The 13,313-nt window shown below is 48.9% G+C and overlaps 1 protein-coding gene across 1 annotated transcript in view; it reads left to right on the top strand.

Moving 5' to 3' along the window:
- The window catches only part of LOC115136298 (clathrin interactor 1-like), a 90,451-nt gene extending 77,367 nt beyond the window's left edge, over nt 1–13,084 (top strand). The window contains exons 8-12 of the mRNA XM_065023913.1: nt 962–1,043; nt 1,745–1,822; nt 3,906–4,111; nt 11,264–11,432; nt 11,738–13,084. Coding sequence (XP_064879985.1) covers nt 962–1,043; nt 1,745–1,822; nt 3,906–4,111; nt 11,264–11,432; nt 11,738–12,075 — 873 coding nt within the window. The 3' untranslated portion in view covers nt 12,076–13,084. The remainder of the gene's footprint in view (nt 1–961; nt 1,044–1,744; nt 1,823–3,905; nt 4,112–11,263; nt 11,433–11,737) is intronic.
- The last annotated feature ends 229 nt before the right edge of the window (nt 13,085–13,313 follow it).

Genomic DNA, 13,313 nt, shown 5'->3' with positions numbered 1-13,313 from the left:
ATGGCAGCAGGACCAGAGAACAGGAGGAGCTCCTGGGCTGCCTTATTCAAACTGTTTCTAGACTAAATGACATGGCAGCAGGACCAGAGAACAGGAGGAGCTCCTGGGCTGCCTTGTTCAAACTGTTTCTAGACTAAATTACATGGCAGCAGGACCAGAGAACAGGAGGAGCTCCTGGGCTGCCTTATTCAAACTGTTTCTAGACTAAATGACATGGCAGCAGGACCAGAGAACAGGAGGAGCTCCTGGGCTGCCTTATTCAAACTGTTTCTAGACTAAATGACATGGCAGCAGGACCAGAGAACAGGAGGAGCTCCTGGGCTGCCTTGTTCAAACTGTTTCTAGACTAAATGACATGGCAGCAGGACCAGAGAACAGGAGGAGCTCCTGGGCTGCCTTATTCAAACTGTTTCTAGACTAAATGACATGGCAGCAGGACCAGAGAACAGGAGGAGCTCCTGGGCTGCCTTGTTCAAACTGTTTCTAGACTAAATGACATGGCAGCAGGACCAGAGAACAGGAGGAGCTCCTGGGCTGCCTTATTCAAACTGTTTCTAGACTAAATGACATGGCAGCAGGACCAGAGAACAGGAGGAGCTCCTGGGCTGCCTTATTCAAACTGTTTCTAGACTAAATGACATGGCAGCAGGACCAGAGAACAGGAGGAGCTCCTGGGTTGCGTTGTTCAAACTGTTTCTAGACTAAATGACATGGCAGCAGGACCAGAGAACAGGAGGAGCTCCTGGGCTGCCTTATTCAAACTGTTTCTAGACTAAATGACATGGCAGCAGGACCAGAGAACAGGAGGAGCTCCTGGGCTGCCTTGTTCAAACTGTTTCTAGACTAATGCTGCTCTCTTGTGGCAGCTTTAGGAAGTGTAGCACCATTTGTTATTCCAACTCAAATTAAAAGTGAACAGCTTGTGTGTGTGTCCTTATCTCATTCTCTGTGCCCTCTTCAGACGTCTGCTAGCCAGTCTTCAAGCAGTGGCCCTGCAGACCTTCTTATGGTGGACGCTGAGTCCAGTCAGACTGCACCAGCAGGTGAGACCTATCACTCACTCATCTAATGAGCCAGTCAGCCACAGTGCTACACACATTGAGAAGAGGTCGCTATATATAAAGTGATAGCACTCTAAAGTAAGGTGTCTTAAAGCCATAGAGATGTAGCTCCTCCAGAATCACCACAGACAAGAGGGGAGGGAGCAGGCAGCCTAAGATGCCAATATGTCAGACCAGTGTTGAGGAGAGGAGAGGAGAGGAGAGGAGAGGAGAGGAGGAGAGAGAGGAGAGAGAGGAGCAGGCAGCCTAAGATGTCAGACCAGTGTTCCAGACAGCATAGGGAGAGGAGAGGAGAGGAGCAGGCAGCCTAAGATGTCAGACCAGTGTTCCAGACAGCGTAGGGAGAAAACGGGAGGGGAGGGAAGGGAAGAAGAGTAGAGGAGAGGGAGGAAGAGCATGGCATGGCCAGCTGTGTGAGACTGAGCCAGTGTTTGCTGGGGAGTAAATGCTGCATGTTCACACACAGAGAGCTGCTGCGGTCCCTCGTGACGTTGCCTTCTCCATCCAAAAGAGCTCGGGCCTGTCTCTCACGCTCAGCCATATACTGGGAGAGAGGGAGGGGAGACGACATCCTCATCTCCTCCACTGATACTGTTCTCTCTGTGTGTGTGTGTGTGTGTGTGTGTGTGTGTGTGTGTGTGTGTGTGTGTGTGTGTGTGTGTGTGTGTGTGTGCACCATCCAGGTGGAAGTTCAGACCTCATCTGTGATTTTGCTGACTTCTCCTCCCCAGCTGCCTCAGCCAGTCTCCCTTCATCAGCCGGTACGTCTGTGCTTCCCCTCTCCATCGTCTGAACCCTATCCCTCTCCATCGTCTGAACCCTATCCCTCTCCATCGTCTGAACCCTATCCCTCTCCATTGTCTGAACACTATCCCTCTCCATCGTCTGAACCCTATCCCTCTCCATCGTCTGAACGCTATCCCTCTCCATCGTCTGAACGCTATCCCTCTCCATCGTCTGAACACTATCCCTCTCCATCGTCTGAACGCTATCCCTCTCCATCGTCTGAACCCTATCCCTCTCCATCGTCTGAACACTATCCCTCTCCATCGTCTGAACCCTATCCCTCTCCATCGTCTGAACGCTATCCCTCTCCATCGTCTGAACCCTATCCCTCTCCATCGTCTGAACCCTATCCCTCTCCATCGTCTGAACGCTATCCCTCTCCATCGTCTGAACACTATCCCTCTCCATCGTCTGAACCCTATCCCTCTCCATCGTCTGAACACTATCCCTCTCCATCGTCTGAACGCTATCCCTCTCCATCGTCTGAACCCTATCCCTCTCCATCGTCTGAACCCTATCCCTCTCCATCGTCTGAACCCTATCCCTCTCCATCGTCTGAACCCTATCCCTCTCCATCGTCTGAACGCTATCCCTCTCCATCGTCTGAACGCTATCCCTCTCCATCGTCTGAACCCTATCCCTCTCCATCGTCTGAACACTATCCCTCTCCATCGTCTGAACACTATCCCTCTCCATCGTCTGAACGCTATCCCTCTCCATCGTCTGAACGCTATCCCTCTCCATCGTCTGAACCCTATCCCTCTCCATCGTCTGAACCCTATCCCTCTCCATCGTCTGAACACTATCCCTCTCCATCGTCTGAACACTATCCCTCTCCATCGTCTGAACACTATCCCTCTCCATCGTCTGAACACTATCCCTCTCCATCGTCTGAGCACTATCCCTCTCCATCGTCTGAGCACTATCCCTCTCCATCGTCTGAACACTATCCCTCTCCATCGTCTGAGCGCTATCCCTCTCCATCATCTGAACCCTATCCCTCTCCATCGTCTGAACCCTATCCCTCCATCGTCTGAACCCTATCCCTCTCCATCGTCTGAGCGCTATCCCTCTCCATCGTCTGAACCCTATCCCTCTCCATCGTCTGAACCCTATCCCTCTCCATCGTCTGAACCCTATCCCTCTCCATCGTCTGAACGCTATCCCTCTCCATCGTCTGAACGCTATCCCTCTCCATCGTCTGAACCCTATCCCTCTCCATCGTCTGAACCCTATCCCTCTCCATCGTCTGAACACTATCCCTCTCCATCGTCTGAACGCTATCCCTCTCCATCGTCTGAACGCTATCCCTCTCCATCGTCTGAACCCTATCCCTCTCCATCGTCTGAACCCTATCCCTCTCCATCGTCTGAACGCTATCCCTCTCCATCGTCTGAACCCTATCCCTCTCCATCGTCTGAACGCTATCCCTCTCCATCGTCTGAACGCTATCCCTCTCCATCGTCTGAACCCTATCCCTCTCCATCGTCTGAACACACTCTGCTGTCTGTATTACAGCTTCAATCTGAGGCAGGCCACTTCCCAATAACTCCAGCAGAAAACCTTTTCATAAACCTGGTAGCAGGGGAAAACTGAAGAGGTGAACAGCCATGCCACAGAGGTGTTTAGGGGGAGTCCCTCTCTTGTCCCCCTCCGGTCCCCCTGTGGTCCCGTGCAGTACCCTGTGGTCCCGTGCAGTACCCTGTGGTCCCGTGCAGTACCCTGTGGTCCCGTGCAGTACCCTGTGGTCCCGTGCAGTACCCTGTGGTCCCGTGCAGTACCCTGTGGTCCCGTGCAGTACCCTGTGGTCCCGTGCAGTACCCTGTGGTCCCGTGCAGTACCCTCTGGTCCTGATGAGTGATCCCACTGGGCTGTGTGTGCTGGTACTCCCCTTGGGGCGATCTCTGTTACCTCCACTGTTCACCTGCTGCCTGACAGGGTGAAAGACGTCCCCCTTACAGAAGAACAGGACATGCCTCATGCCTTGTTCATTTCTCTACACCTTTTTGCAAATGCTGAACACTGTGGATAATGAAATCTTCCCTCTTCACTCCTTAGGGTCAGGGTCCAGTGGGAAGGGTGAGTTTGGGGATTGGAATGCGTTCTCCAGTCCGCCGGCCCCCACCCCACCCTCAGTTGACTTATTTGACCTGATTGGCTCCAATCACACCTCCCTCACCGCCTCCCAAAGCATGACCTTCTCCATGTGTGGTACCCAGAGTGTGGGTGTCGCCAACACCGACCTGCCCATCTCCAGATCACAGGTACATGTGGCTCACAGGACTCCTCCTCACTACATGAAACATTGTTATAGATGGAAGTGCCTCATTATCGTGGAAGAGGTCTACGTTGTGAATATAAAGGATGTACTTTTGTATATATAGTGTATGTGGACACCCCTTCAAATGAGTGGATTCTGCTATTTCAGCCACACCCGTTGCTGACAGGTGTATAAAATAGAGCACACAGCCATGCCATCTCCACATATTAACATTAGCAGTAGAATGGCCTTACTGAAGAGCTCAGTGATTTTCAACGTGGCACCGTCATAGGATGTCACCTTTCAGTTCGCCAAATGTCTGTCCTGCTAGAGCTATCCCGGTCAACTGTAAGTACTAGAGGTCGACCGATTAATCAGAATGGACGATTAATTAGGGCCCATTTCAAGTTTTCAGAACAATCGGTCATTTTGGATGCCGATTATGCCGATATTAAAAAATATTTTTACACCTTTATTGAATCTTTATTTAACTAGGCAAGTCAGTTAAGAACACATTCTTATTTTCAATGACGGCCGAGGAACGGTGGGTTAACTGCCTCGTTCAGGGGCAGAACAACAGATTTTTACCTTGTCAGCTCGGGGATTCAATCTAGCAACCTTTCAGTTAACTAGTCCAACGCTCTAACCACTAGGCTTGCTGCCTCTAACCACTAGGCTAGCTGCCTCTAACCACCTGCCTCTCATTGCACTCTACGAGGAGCCTGCCTGTTACGCGAATGCAGTAAGAAGCCAAGGTAAGTTGCTAGCTAGCATTAAACTTAATCAATCATAATCACTAGTTATAACTACACATGGTTGATGATATTACTAATTTATCTAGCGTGTCCTGCGTTGCATATAATCGATGCGGTGCGCATTCGTGAAAAAGGACTGTCGTTGCTCCAACGTGTACCTAACCATAAACACCAATGCCTTTCTTAAAATCAATACACAGAAGTATATCTTTTTAAACCTGCATATTTAGCTAAAGGAAATCCAGGTTAGCAGGCAATATTAACCAGGTGAAATTGTGTCACTTCTCTTGCGTTCATTGCACACAGAGTCAGGGTATATGCAACAGTTTGGGCCGCCTGGCTCATTGCGAACTAATTTGCCAGAATTTTACGTAATTATGACATAACATTGAAGGTTGTGCAATGTAACAGGAATATTTAGACTGATGGATGCCACCCGTTAGATAAAATATGGAACGGTTCCGTATTTCACTGAAAGAATAAACGTCTTGTTTTCGAGATGATATTAATGACCTAATGATACCATATTAATGACCTAAGGCTCGTATTTCTGTGTGTTATGTTATAATTAAGTCTATGATTTGATAGAGCAGTCTGACTGAGTGATGGTAGGCAGCAGCAGGCTCGTAAGCATTCATTCAAACAGAACTTTTGTGCATTTTGCCAGCAGCTCTTCTGTTTATGACTTCAACCCTATCAACTCCCGAGATTAGGCTGGTGTAACGATGTGATATGATATGGCTAGCGGGGTGCGCACTAATAGCGTTTCAAACGTCACTCGCTCTGAGACTTGGAGTAGTTGTTCCCCTTGCTCTGCATGGGTAACACTGCTTCAAGGGTGGCTGTTGTCGTTGTGTTCCTGGTTCGAGCCCAGGTAGGAGCGAGCAGAGGTACGGAAGCTATACTGTTACACTGGCAATACTAAAGTGCCTATAAGAACATCCAATAGTCAAAGGTATATGAAATGCAAATGGTATAGAGAGAAATAGTCCTATAATTCCTATAATAACTACAACCTAAAACATCTTACCTGGGAATATTGAAGACTCATGATAAAAAGAACCACCAGCTTTCATATGTTCTCATGTTCTGAGCAAGGAACTTAAACGTTAGCTTTCTTACATTACATTTACATTTACATTTAAGTCATTTAGCAGACGCTCTTATCCAGAGCGACTTACAAATTGGTGCTTTCACCTTATGACATCCAGTGGAACAGCCACTTTACAATAGTGCATCTAAATCTTTTAAGGGGGGTGAGAAGGATTACTTTATCCTATCCTAGGTATTCCTTAAAGAGGTGGGGTTTCAGGTGTCTCCGGAAGGTGGTGATTGACTCCGCTGTCCTGGCGTCGTGAGGGAGTTTGTTCCACCATTGGGGGGCCAGAGCAGCGAACAGTTTTGACTGGGCTGAGCGGGAACTGTACTTCCTCAGTGGTAGGTAGGCGAGCAGGCCAGAGGTGGATGAACGCAGTGCCCTTGTTTGGGTGTAGGGCCTGATCAGAGCCTGGAGGTACTGAGGTGCCGTTCCCCTCACAGCTCCGTAGGCAAGCACCATGGTCTTGTAGCAGATGCGAGCTTCAACTGGAAGCCAGTGGAGAGAGCGGAGGAGCGGGGTGACGTGAGAGAACTTGGGAAGGTTGAACACCAGACGGGCTGCGGCGTTCTGGATGAGTTGTAGGGGTTTAATGGCACAGGCAGGGAGCCCAGCCAACAGCGAGTTGCAGTAATCCAGACGGGAGATGACAAGTGCCTGGATTAGGACCTGCGCCGCTTCCTGTGTGAGGCAGGGTCGTACTCTGCGGATGTTGTAGAGCATGAACCTACAGGAACGGGCCACCGCCTTGATGTTAGTTGAGAACGACAGGGTGTTGTCCAGGATCACGCCATGGTTCTTAGAGCTCTGGGAGGAGGACACGATGGAGTTGTCAACCGTGATGGCGAGATCATGGAACGGGCAGTCCTTCCCCGGGAGGAAGAGCAGCTCCGTCTTGCCGAGGTTCAGCTTGAGGTGGTGATCCGTCATCCACACTGATATGTCTGCCAGACATGCAGAGATGCGATTCGCCACCTGGTCATCAGAGGGGGGAAAGGAGAAGATTAATTGTGTGTCGTCTGCATAGCAATGATAGGAGAGACCATGTGAGGTTATGACAGAGCCAAGTGACTTGGTGTATAGCGAGAATAGGAGAGGGCCTAGAACAGAGCCCTGGGGGACACCAGTGGTGAGAGCGCGTGGTGAGGAGACAGATTCTCGCCACGCCACCTGGTAGGAGCGACCTGTCAGGTAGGACGCAATCCAAGCATGGGCCGCGCCGGAGATGCCCAACTCGGAGAGGGTGGAGAGGAGGATCTGATGGTTCACAGTATCGAAGGCAGCCGATAGGTCTAGAAGGATGAGAGCAGAGGAGAGAGAGTTAGCTTTAGCAGTGCGGAGTGCCTCCGTGATACAGAGAAGAGCAGTCTCAGTTGAATGACTAGTCTTGAAACCTGACTGATTTGGATCAAGAAGGTCATTCTGAGAGAGATAGCGAGAGAGCTGGCCAAGGACGGCACGTTCAAGAGTTTTGGAGAGAAAAGAAAGAAAGGATACTGGTCTGTAGTTGTTGACATCGGAGGGATCGAGTGTAGGTTTTTTTCAGAAGGGGTGCAACTCTCGCTCTCTTGAAGACGGGAGGGACGTAGCCAGCGGTCAGGGATGAGTTGATGAGCGAGGTGAGGTAAGGGAGAAGGTCACCGGAAATGGTCTGGAGAAGAGAGGAGGGGATAGGGTCAAGCGGGCAGGTTGTTGGGCGGCCGGCCGTCACAAGACGCGAGATGTCATCTGGAGAGAGGGGAGAAAGAGGTCAGAGCACAGGGTAGGGCAGTGTGAGCAGAACCAGCGGTGTCGTTTGACTTAGCAAACGAGGATCAGATGTCGTCGACCTTCTTTTCAAAATGGTTGACGAAGTCATCTGCAGAGAGGGAGGAGGGGGAGGGGGAGGAGGATTCAGGAGGGAGGAGAAGGTGGCAAAGAGCTTCCTAGGGTTAGAGGCAGATGCTTGGAATTTAGAGTGGTAGAAAGTGGCTTTAGCAGCAGAGACAGAGGAGGAAAATGTAGAGAGGAGGGAGTGAAAGGATGCCAGGTCCGCAGGGAGGCGAGTTTTCCTCCATTTCCGCTCGGCTGCCCGGAGCCCTGTTCTGTGAGCTCGCAATGAGTCGTCGAGGTACGGAGCGGGAGGGGAGGACCGAGCCGGCCTGGAGGATAGGGGACATAGAGAGTCAAAGGATGCAGAAAGGGAGGAGAGGAGGGTTGAGGAGGCAGAATCAGGAGATAGGTTGGAGAAGGTTTGAGCAGAGGGAAGAGATGATAGGATGGAAGAGGAGAGAGTAGCGGGGGAGAGAGAGCGAAGGTTGGGACGGCGCGATACCATCCGAGTAGGGGCAGTGTGGGAAGTGTTGGATGAGAGCGAGAGGGAAAAGGATACAAGGTAGTGGTCGGAGACTTGGAGGGGAGTTGCAATGAGGTTAGTGGAAGAACAGCATCTAGTAAAGATGAGGTCGAGCGTATTGCCTGCCTTGTGAGTAGGGGGGGAAAGGTGAGAGGGTGAGGTCAAAAGAGGAGAGGAGTGGAAAGAAGGAGGCAGAGAGGAATGAGTCAAAGGTAGACGTGGGGAGGTTAAAGTCGCCCAGAACTGTGAGAGGTGAGCCGTCCTCAGGAAAGGAGCTTATCAAGGCATCAAGCTCATTGATGAACTCTCCGAGGGAACCTGGAGGGCGATAAATGATAAGGATGTTAAGCTTGAAAGGGCTGGTAACTGTGAAAGCATGGAATTCAAAGGAGGCGATAGACAGATGGGTAAGGGGAGAAAGAGAGAATGACCACTTGGGAGAGATGAGGATCCCGGTGCCACCACCCCGCTGACCAGAAGCTCTCGGGGTGTGCGAGAACACGTGGGCGGACGAAGAGAGAGCAGTAGGAGTAGCGGTGTTGTCTGTGGTGATCCATGTTTCCGTCAGTGCCAAGAAGTCGAGGGACTGGAGGGATGCATAGGCTGAGATGAACTCTGCCTTGTTGGCCGCAGATCGGCAGTTCCAGAGGCTACCGGAGACCTGAAACTCCACGTGGGTCGTGCGCGCTGGGACCACCAGATTAGGGTGGCCGCGGCCACGCGGTGTGGAGCGTTTGTATGGTCTGTGCAGAGAGGAGAGAACAGGGATAGACAGACACATAGTTGACAGGCTAGAGAAGAGGCTACGCTAATGCAAAGGAGATTGGAATGACAAGTGGACTACACGTCTCGAATGTTCAGAAAGTTAAGCTTACGTAGCAAGAATCTAATTGACTAAAATGATTAAAATGATACAGTACTGCTGAGGTAGGCTAGCTGGCAGTGGCTGCGTTGTTGACTTTGTAGGCTAGCTGGCAGTGGCTGCGTTGTTGACACTACACTAATCAAGTCGTTCAGTTGAGTGTAAAGTTTCTACAATGCTGCTATTCGGGGCTAGCTGGCTAGCTAGCAGTGTTGATTACGTTACGTTGCGTTAAAAGAACGACAATAGCTGGCTAGCTAACCTAGAAAATCGCTCTAGACTACACAATTATCTTTGAAACAAAGACGGCTATGTAGCTAGCTATGTAGCTAGCTACGATCAAACAAATCACACCGTTGGGACTGTAATGAAATGAAATGAAAATGTGATACTACCTGTGGAGCGAAGCGGAATGCGACCGGAATGCGAAAGTTCTATTCAGTAGACGTTGGCTAGCTGTTGGCTAGCTAGGAGTGACTCCTACGTTAAGGACGACAAATAGCTGGCTAGCTAACCTCGGTAAATTAAGATAATCGCTCTAAGACTACACACTCTAAACTACACAATTATCTTGGATACGAAGACAGCAAAGACAACTATGTAGCTAGCTAACACTACACTAATCAAGTCGTTCAGTTGAGTGTGATAGTTACTACAGTGCTACGGTAGACGGTGAACGTTAGCTAGCTGGCTAGCTGCTGGGCAGATAGGAGGACGACGAAATACGATAATTACGCAATTATCTTTGATACAAAGACGGCTATGTAGCTAGCTAAGAAGAAATTGCTAAGATTAGACAAATCAAACCGTTGTACTATAATGAAATGGCACATATTGCACTTTTACTTTGTTTTTGCATTATTTAAACCAAATTGAACATGTTTCATTATTTATTTGAGTCCAAATTGATTTTATTGATGTATTATATTAGGTTAAAATAAGTGTTCATTCAGTATTGTTGTAATTGTCATTGCCTCCCCCCCATTTTAAAAATCGGCCGATTAATCGGTGGCGGCTTTTTTTTGTCCCACAATAATCGGTATCGGCGTTGAAAAATCATAATCGGTCGACCTCCAGTAAGTACTGTTATTGTTAAGTGTAAATGTCTAGGAGCATCAATGGCTCAGCCGTGAGTTGGTAGGCCACACAAGCTCATAGAACGGGACCGTCTGTCCTCGGTTGTAACACTACTGGGTTCCAAACTGCCTCTGGAAGCAACATCAGCACTGTTCGTCGGGTGCTTCATGAAATGGGTTTTTATGGCCGAGCAGCCGCACACATACCTAAGATCAACAAGTGTCGACTGGTGGTGTAAAGCCCGCCGCCATTGGACTCCAGTGCACCTGGAGCAGTGGAAACGCATTCTCTGGAGTGATCAATCACGCTTCACCATCTGGCAGTCCGACGGTCAAATCTGGGATTGGCGGATGCCAGAAGAATGCTACCTACCCCAATGCATAGTTCCAACTGTAAAGTTTGGTGGAGGAGGAATAATGTTCCGGGGCTGTTTTTCATAGTTCCGGTGAACTAGTGAAGGAAAATCCAGTGAAGGAAAATCTAAACACTACAGCATACGATTCTGTGCTTCCAACTTTGTGGCAACAGTTTGGGAGAGACCCTTTCCTGTTTCAGCTTGACAATGCCCCCTTGCACAAAGCAAGGTCCATACAGAAATATTTTTTGGAGATTGGTGTGGAAGAACTTCACTGGCCTGTACAGTACCCTGACCTCAACCCCATCGAAACACATTTGGGTTGAATTGGAACGCCAACTGCGAACCAGGCCTAATCTCCTAACATCAGTGCCGACCTCACTAATGCTCTTGTGGCTGAATGGAAGCAAGTCCCCACAGCAACATTCCAACGTCTAGTGGAAAGCCTTCCCAGAAGAGTGGAGGTTGTTATAGCAGCAAAGGAGGGGGACCACCTCCATATTAATGCCCATGATTTTGGAATGAGATGTTGGACTAGCAGTTGTCCACATACTTTTGGTCATGGTAGTGTAGCATCTATGGGCTTTCATATTTTCATGTAGTGTGATTTGTAGGATAGATGACTGTGATAACCTGGCCTGTATTTTTGTGTTGTCTCTTCTTTGGGTTGTTGTAGAACTTTGGACCAATGCAAGGGGACTTATTGCCCCAGCACGTGGAGCTCCAGAAGCCCTGCCTCCCCACCACATGGTCAGACCCCAGCGTCAACATCAGCCTGGACTTCCTGTCTCCTGGTATGCAGATGACCACCTGCAAGCCCAGCCTCAACAACATGTTACAGCAAGGTCTGTTATTAACTCACTGTCATCACGTATTTCTCTGTGTTGACCGTCAACTGGGGCGGCAGGGTAGCCTAGTGGTTAGAGCGTTGGACTAGTAACCGGAAGGTTGCAAGTTCAAACCCCCGAGCTGACAAGGTCGTTCTGCCCCTGAACCTGTAGTTAACCCACTATTCCCCGGGAGGCCGTCATTGAAAACTGACTTGCCTAGTTAAATAAAGGTTAAAAAACAACCACTTGTAATGTCAATGTCTATGTGTCCTTGCAAGAAGGTCTAACTGACAGTAATATCACCATATTTGTCATTTCAGATCCCCTGCTTTCAGGAGTCCAGCCGCCCATCAACCTGACTCAGAGGTTTGGAGGCCTGAATCTGAACCAGGCCACACCCATCAGACTTTCCACCAACCCCATGATGCCCGCCAGTGCCATGGGCCTAGGCATGCCTCCCACCATGGCAACGGGTACCATGGGGATGGGCGCCATGCGAATGGGAGGAGTGCCTGTCAATCAGGGAATTATGGGAGTGAACATGGTTGTGGGCACCCTGGGTATGCCAGGGATGGGCATAGGGCAGCCCATGGTCAACCCTGCCATGGTGCAACCCAAACAAGATGCCTTCGCGAACTTCGGCAACTTCGGGAAATGAGAGAGCTGAAGGATTTGTGTGGAAGAGTTTTGTTCAGAACACACCATTATGAACGGAAAGCTGCATACGCGGAGCAGACTACTTGAGAAATATCTAATGGTGTTTCCCTTCAATCCATTCTCTTTATATACACTGAGTGTACAAAACATTAGGAACACCTTCATAATATTGACTTGCGCTCCCTTCTGCCCTCAGAACAGCCTCAGTTTGTCGGGGCATGGACTCTATAAGGTGTCGAAAGCTTTCCACAGGGGATGCTGTTGACTCTAATGCATCCCACAGTTGTGTGAAGTTGGCTGGATGTTCTTGGTGGATCATTCTTGATACACAGGGGAAACTGTTGAGCATGAAAAGCCCAGCATCGTTACAGTTCTTGACACAAACCAGTGCGCCTGGCACAAACTACTATGCCCTGTTCACTTAACACCCTATGAATGGCACACTTACACAATCTATGTCTCAAGACATCCTTTAACCTGGCTCCTCCCCTTCATCTATCTGATGGAAGTGGATTTAAGTGACATCATTAAGGGATCATAGTTTTCACCTGGATTCAGCTGGTCAGTCTGTCATGGAAAGAGCAGGTGTCCTTCATATTTTGTACATTCAGAGTGTGTGTGTAATCAAGAGTTTGAATTAGTTTTTGGGCGGGAAGGGCTTATCTAACATTACATTTTGTATATGGTTGAAAGCATATACATTCTACTTTCTTGGTGTTTCTACCAACACCAGATAAATACTTCAGAAAACATGTTAAGTGTGTTGTTACTGTGTCCCTTTTCTACTTTCGTGTTGTCATGTTTCTGTTTTCAAACATGTCAGAAGAATGTTCAGGAATTACCTCACATTGACCCTACTTCATGCCGGGACTCAGAACAGGAATGGCAAAATATGTCAATATATTTTTGGTGTGCAAAAACAAGTATTATTGCGCTATTAAAGATGTCTTGGAAAGTATGGGCTTAAAGAACAAAAGTCCCCCAAGTGATTAAATTCCTCTGTTACATTGTTTGTGTTTTCATGTAACATTTATATCTCAAACCTACACTAGTAACAGACTGTATGTTTAAACTGCACTTTCTACGGTCTTAGTGGGTTAACCATCTGAATCAAGGTTAATATTATTAGTTAACGACAAAGCTGGTGACCACAAGCAGCAGCAGCTACTGTTCTGCTTCCCAAATGGCACCGTAAAGGTAACTGGTTCCATTTGGGCACTATGAAGGTAACTGGTTCCA

This window comes from Oncorhynchus nerka, linkage group LG10 (genome assembly GCF_034236695.1).
Source record: "Oncorhynchus nerka isolate Pitt River linkage group LG10, Oner_Uvic_2.0, whole genome shotgun sequence".
NCBI classification, from domain to species: Eukaryota; Metazoa; Chordata; class Actinopteri; order Salmoniformes; family Salmonidae; genus Oncorhynchus; species Oncorhynchus nerka.
This window is presented reverse-complemented; position numbering and strand designations above follow the sequence as displayed.